General features: G+C 41.6%; 1 protein-coding gene across 1 annotated transcript; it reads left to right on the top strand.

Moving 5' to 3' along the window:
- Positions 1-940: 940 nt before the first annotated feature.
- LOC103775620 (bone morphogenetic protein receptor type-1B-like) lies at positions 941-4,732 on the top strand (the record flags this gene model as incomplete). The annotated part of the gene is made up of 3 exons (XM_008943091.1): positions 941-1,116; positions 2,447-2,577; positions 4,607-4,732. Coding segments are annotated over 3 exons (433 nt in total), but the record flags the coding sequence as incomplete, so codon positions are not given.
- Between the last annotated feature and the right edge of the window lie 2,421 nt (positions 4,733-7,153).

Genomic DNA, 7,153 nt, shown 5'->3' on the forward strand with positions numbered 1-7,153 from the left:
TGCCTTTGGCACCAGTCTTGTAGCCATCTGCATGATTTAATGGCTGTTTAGGTGACTGGTTGTACCTCAGGCTTGGGTTGTTTTGGTTTTTTTTTTTGCATTTTCATAACTGTAGGTGAAGAAAATTACAGAAGTTGTGTAGTTATTCTGTGAGACTTTGTTGTGTCCATTAAAATGTTTACATTTCGAAGGTGGGGAAAGGGAAACAGACCCTTCTAAGCAAATCACAATATATGCCATATATTAAAATATTTAACAGATTCAAACTGAGAGAGCTGAATTTGAGTTACTAAATCCAGTCACATAATAAATGGTAATTTGCTTCCTGTTAGATGTGTGTTGTCTCTTCTGGTCAATGTGTGAGGTGTGACACATTTGGTTAGAGTTCTTTGTACATTTGCATCTATGTGTTTATACATCTTGATGCATAAAGGTTGGGGGAGATCAAACTAAATGCATGCACAAAGAATTGTTAGACTCATCTTCCTTGCAGATCTTATTTGCTACAGCTAAGTGTTAATGCCCCAGCTATTTCGTGTCTCCATTAATTGCTAAAAATAAAGCATTAGGTGGTGGAGTATATTAAGAAAACAGCATTTAATGAAGATTTGATTGTTATCACCAGCATTAGAGCTCAGGCTAATGCTAATGAAGTCTCACAAATATTACAGCATCCCTGTTGAGTCTTATCTCCATTGTGGTTCTGCATTTGAATGCTTCACATAGCCTCGGGCGGGTCAGCCTTTTAAGAAGAGTTGCCTTCCCACTAAGAGCTTTTCCTTGTAAGAATTGTTCCATTAAGATTATGCGTTACTTTTGACCTTGTTTGAGAGAGGATGTGGTAAGAATTTACTAATTCTTTCATCTCAGTTGCTTTCTTTTCAAGCCACTTTATAGCATGGTTTTTACGCCCTTTGTTTTTTCCTTTTTTTTTTTTTAGTGATACAAATGAGGTAGACATACCTCCAAATACTCGTGTAGGAACAAAACGCTATATGCCTCCTGAGGTGCTGGATGAAAGCTTGAATAGAAATCACTTTCAATCGTACATCATGGCTGATATGTACAGTTTTGGACTCATCCTTTGGGAGATAGCAAGGAGATGTGTTTCAGGAGGTAAAGAGCTGGGAGATCGCTTTTAATTGTGTCAGTAAACTGCATTTATATCCCAAATCTTCTATTACATCCTTTTCCCTTGGTAATTGTTTTTACTGTGATAAACAAATGTGGATAAGCCATACAGGTAACTCTCTCAGTATCTGTTTTCTCATCAAAACTTATTTTAAAGCATCAGTCAGTGTTATTTCAAAAGCAGAGATTTAGGTTGTATTTTAATGGCTCATTTGAGGGTGGTGGATGCCTGCACTGAAGAAGGAATATGGAACTCATCTGGGGGCTTTTTCCAATGGCAACACATTTTTGCTGGACTGAGGCAACTCAGCTATTTTAGCAGAAAGTAAATAGTGATTTCTTTGTTTTGTCAAATTTAAAAAGAAGGAGGAGGATAAAAATTTTGGATTTATGCTGTGCTACTGTTTAAAATAAATAATCTATTTACAAGACAAGTAGTGAAAAAAACCAACCACCACCCTGTGGTATAAAACATTCAAGCATGAGGACAGCAAAGATAAAGCAATGTAGACTTAGGGCATAGATTGATCCTTGTACACATAGGCTTTGTGTGTTTTCTGCACATAGAGCTCAGTGTAGTTCAGAAATAATGGGTGTCGTTACCCCTGTTTTGCCACTGAGGAAACACAAATGCAGAGATATGACTTGGCAGCCATTATGTGCCAGATTGGTGGCAAGTAAGAGTAAGAGCATGTCTCTCTTGGGTCTGTGTTCCTTCCACCAGACTTTATGGGTCTTAAAAGCCTGCAGTATTGTGCTGAGTGCTCACTTCATGCTTAGCCTAAAGGAGTTGTATTCCATTGATGAGCAGTGTGATCCCTGTGTTCACAAACTGGTCAAGTGTCTTGCAATGATGTAGTATAAAATCTGTAGTATTTTTGTCATTGTTGCTGTGCACAAAGAATGGTACCTTGCCATGTTCTGAAAGGCACAGAAATGTCCTCTAATATATACCAGGTCCACTGATAAGGAGGAGACCTAATTTAAAGATAATTCTCTGCCAAATTACCCTGCTTTGGCTCTATGCTAATATTTCTTTCTGTGATAAATTACTGGAGATTGCTGGACTGGGCAACCATGATAGAAACTGTCTCACTTGGCAGGCAACTATGCTTTTGGAGCAGGATTTGCCAGTCTTTACATGGCAATGACTACACTAGAACTTGACTGGAATAAACTTCTTGGGCAGGGAAGTCCATTGAAGGAGGAGTCCATCTATTTGTTAAATAGTGGTCAATCTGTTACAAAATGAGCTGGGAAGAGGGTGGTGGAAAGTGTCTTCTGCAAGTGATGGGCAACTAATTGCTTCTTTCAGGAATAGTTGAGGAATACCAGCTTCCATACCATGACCTCGTGCCCAGCGACCCCTCGTATGAAGACATGCGGGAGATCGTGTGCATCAAGAGACTACGCCCTTCATTTCCCAACAGATGGAGCAGTGATGAGGTATTGTCCTTCTTAAAATGCACCCTGTTTTTCATCAGAGCAAGTAAGTGAGGTTGACCCAATTCTGCAACGTTTTGAGTGAGGAGGAGCTTTATCACTGACCCTAGCACCAGTCACGGAGGAACAGGGCTCAGGAAGGCCCACGAGGTTCTCAGGAATCCCCACTAGAGGTGTTCAGAGCTCCAGGGGCCACCACCTCTGATATTTGAAAGCAGATTCCTCATGTGCTGTCTACCAGATCCCACAGCAATAGCAGGCTGTGCTCAGACCTTCTTAGTCTCTTATTTTCCTCCTGCAATCATTTTGATGTCTTCTCCGAGCATTCATAACATTAAATCAGTGGCTATCCAAAAATCTTGGAAGAGAAGTCATTTTGTAGCATATAGCATAGTGGCAGCGTACTTGGTGTCCTGGCAGCTACTTTAGCATATAGGCTGTAATTCCAACTTTTTTCTTCTTTTTTTTTTGTTATTCTAAAGAAGGAAATATCTCCTCTTGCTTTGAAATGAAACGAGCACGCAGCTTTTCTGTGGTCACAGGTGTGCAGGCTTGGAAACACGATTTTACTATGATTTTACAGTAATATTAGCACAGGATATTAAGTTTCACCATTATGGTATGAGATGCAATTGTACAGACAGACCAGTGTAGCTGGGCTGCACTGAGGAGCCCTCATCATTCACTGCTTCACATTGCAGTAAAGATGGCTACAGGTGTGGCCTTTCAGAGGAGAAGTAGGATGCAGAAAATGCTTCCCAAAGTAATGAGGAGGTGAGAGAGCAGGGACAGAATCTAAACTCTCCCTGCTGAGACTCTGTGACAAAGCAGAGTTCTGCTTGTGGGATCAGAGACAAACAATTGAGGTACCACAGGCAAACCTGCCACCTGCTGTCTGCTCTGCTATGGAGCAGGGGTCATTAATTATGTTAATTGGTACAGTTTAGTGCTGTAAAGTCTTCTACAGTTGCAGAAGACATCTGCCATTTGGGAATAGGAGTGTGTAGATGAATATTCTGCAGGTAGTGAAAGATTTAGGTGGTGTGAGATGTAGGAAATGTGGGAAGGTGAGTGAAACATAAAGGCTCAAGGACCTGTGCAACAGCCAGTGTGGTAAGTTCTCACTGAGAATCACCCGCCTCATCCTCTCCCTAGCCAAATCCTTTTGAGGCTTCAGACTGGGAGTGGAAATCCTGGAGGAAGCACTGTTAGTATTGGTCCCGGGAAGGACTTTTGTGCAGTAGCACACTGTGTGTGTTTGGTCTGCTACCACACGTACTGAGGATTGGGGAGCCTCCTTGAAATAATTGTTCTTGATTAATTGGTTAGTGTCAGTGGTAATCCCACTCCAGGCACTGTAGTGATGAGAACCAAACTTGTTAGTGCATAAAACCCTCTGTATCACCAAAATGCATTTATAAAAATATAATACATCTGAAATGTATTAGGCTGGTCTGCACACTACCAGTGGAGTTTATGCTTAGTGCCTTTCAGGGTCTGCAATGCTTCTGGGCCAGGAGCCTCATGAAAATGGAAAGCAAGCTAGATGAGACAGAAGGTGTCTCTTTTCCTGTTGTAGCAAGAAAATCTTCAGGCAGTGTAAATCTGTAGGCTGATGGGGTCATCACCTGGCTGTGGTGGCTTGGTGGATGCCGGGCTGTACCCCAGGGGGTGGTCACTAGCTGAGGAAAACAAATTCCACTGAATTTGTACAGCAGGGGGCTTGCTGTACAGAGCCACGCATGTGCAGGGTCAGGCTGTGTGGGTTTGGGGAAGGGAAAATAAGAAAAGTGCTTTTGTGGAGTATTCCGCCAAGTCTAGACTATAACTTTGTAAGAGTGATTGCCACGTTTGGAGAACTCTTTTAATGTGCAGAAAATAAAAGCTCTCAAAAAGCAGTACCAGCTAGCATGTTCTCTTTTTTTGTTGTTGGAAAAGAACTTTTTCCCTTCAGTTTTTCAGCATTGCTACCAATTGCAGTCTCCTCTTCCACTGACCCACGTGGGACTTTGTCTCCCATTTCTCTCTGCAGTGCCTAAGGCAGATGGGGAAGCTGATGATGGAGTGCTGGGCTCACAACCCTGCCTCCCGGCTCACAGCCCTGCGGGTCAAGAAGACACTTGCCAAAATGTCAGAGTCACAGGACATTAAACTCTGACTTGGCCGGAGGCAGCTTTTGTGAAGGCCCATGGAAACAGACTTACTCGTGCAGGCAGAAGTCCTGAAGAGGTATTGAAAGTCTTCACTCCTAAGTACCTTGAATGCAGTCATGTTCAAGAGCAGCTGTAAGTTTCTTCAACAGCTTTTGAGGAGATTATCCTTTGCAAAAATCAGCTGAATTTGGACATACAAGATTGGAAAAAGGCTTGTCTGCCCTTGTTTACGTGGGGAAATACAGTTTTAGTAACTGGGTTAAGATTATGCATGTTGCTTTCCATGAAAGCCACTTATTATTTTATTATTATTATTATTGTTATTATTATTATTTTGATTGTTTAAAAAGATACCGATTTAAATTTTATGAAAATAAAACTTTTGGTTAGAAGTAAAAAAGATGTATATCGTTACATTAAAAAAAAAAAAAAAGAAGAGGAAACTGTGCTGGAAATTAAAGCAAAGCAACTTTTTCATTTATCAAGAGACTATTGCACTCCAGTGTTTAAAAAATAAGGAGAGTGGGTCTATACAGCTCAGAGGAACTGCAATGGCAACTGTCTTAAAAGCCACCTACCTGCCAAGGCAACTTTCCATGCCCTGTGCGTGAGTGGTTCTCCCAGTATAGAGATGGAGCCCAAACACATCCCTGCCATCATTAGCACGGCTCCTGGGGGTGGCCTGTCCAAGGGGAGGTCCTGCTTCAGTTCAGATCATGGGGAGCTCTGTGAATAGGGTTTAGTGTGGCGTGTTCGAAGACATTCTTCATGTTTCCAGGAAATCTGATGGGTGTGGTACCAGAATGATAAACAAGAGCCCTTTTTCTCAGCCTTTTTTTTGTTCGTTTGTTTCCCCCATTTCAAAATAAAGTATTTTATGTGTAAGCAGAAGTACATATTTGGATCTGCTGGTAAATTTGAAACTGCTGTGACCTACATACATGACCACTGGTTAAGAGGAAGTTCCTTGTGAGAAAAAAAATTATTAACTTGCTCTTTCATCTGTGTAAAAGTGAGGTGTCCCTCTACAGCCACAGTTGGGAAAAAAAATAATCTGTGTTCCTTTCTTTAAAGGAAGGGGAGAGGAGCAACAGGAAACTTACTTTAGTGTCTTTGCCATTCCTCCTTCCTGGGGCTGCAGCAGTTGCTGCAATGTTAATATTACAGAAGGGGAAATGAGAGGTTAAATATTCCACATGAATAGGTCTCTGTTCTTTGTCAGAGTATCAAAACTGAGCTGTGTGAGAGTTACCAGTTTACCCTTCTTTACACTTTTTTTTTTTTTTTTAATTTTTTGCCTGCTTATGTCTTGTTTCACTAGATGGTGTTCAGTTTAATTTTGAAATAAGTCCTTACAAATGCTGCCTTCATTACGCTAAGCCTATTTCAGAACTGAAATAATTGCCATGCTGGATTTAGCCTCAGCATTTCTGTAATGCTTCTTTTTTCCCTTTCTGGACAAAACTGATTTAGTTGTGGTAGGTAGGCATATAATTGGGGTTTAGCTTCATGGCTCCCTGAAGGTATTTCTAGTAGGAAAAATTACCATTTTATATTTTCAAGCTAACAGAGAAAAATGTGCAGGTTCAAGAGAACCAGCAAGACCTCCGTGATTATAGGTATTAAAAAGTTTTATCAGAGGACTTTTGTTAATTAGAGTGCTTTTTCTGCAGTGCGGTTTTCCTGCCTGTGCCTAGAAAATACCAAACAATGGAGGAAGAAAATCTCTGAGAGTTAATAGTACACTGAACCCTGGCCCCAAGAGGGTTGATGCTGGTTTCCTGTTCTTAAATCCAGGGTCCTTGTGTGGCTGGGAGCAGAGTTTACTCCTCTCCTTGGCTACCTCGGCTTGAAGATTTGTGGCCCAAAATGAGGAGGACAGCCCAGCCCCTCTTCACCTTTTTGTCTTAATGTGTGGAGCCACAGGGATTCAACTGTCACTCCTTTTGCCTTCATGCTCTTTAACAGAAATCCCTTCAGCCCTGAGGAGCTGGAGTTTCTCAGCTCCAGCTGAGTGGACGTGCCTGCTGGCTTTGGCAGCTGTTGGGGCAGGCTTGGTAGATCCCACCTCTGAACCTGGTTGTTGTGGCTCCTGGGTAAGTGGTCCCACGGCAGGGTTACCGCTGCCCCCACACCGTGTTTAGGTGTGTTTCACATCTGCTCTCCTCAAATAGATTTTTTTAAAAATGATTTTTATTTTCGTGGCTCCCTTCAGAAATATTTTGGAGTGTGCTTTGCTGGCTGGTGCACGTGATGCACCTGCTGTCAGTGTGTTGTGAGAGAAAGGGCCAGTCACTGGTTTTCTGAAGAAGTCTTACTTTTTTTTTGGGCCAAAATAAAGGGATCCAAGATACTGGCTGGTAGGTTACATAAAGTGTGTATGTTAAATGTTCAAGTTTTGTGTTTTTTTATATATATATATAAAA

The sequence above is a fragment of the Merops nubicus genome, unplaced genomic scaffold (genome assembly GCF_000691845.1).
Source record: "Merops nubicus isolate BGI_N331 unplaced genomic scaffold, ASM69184v1 Scaffold22726, whole genome shotgun sequence".
NCBI lineage: Eukaryota > Metazoa > Chordata > Aves > Coraciiformes > Meropidae > Merops > Merops nubicus.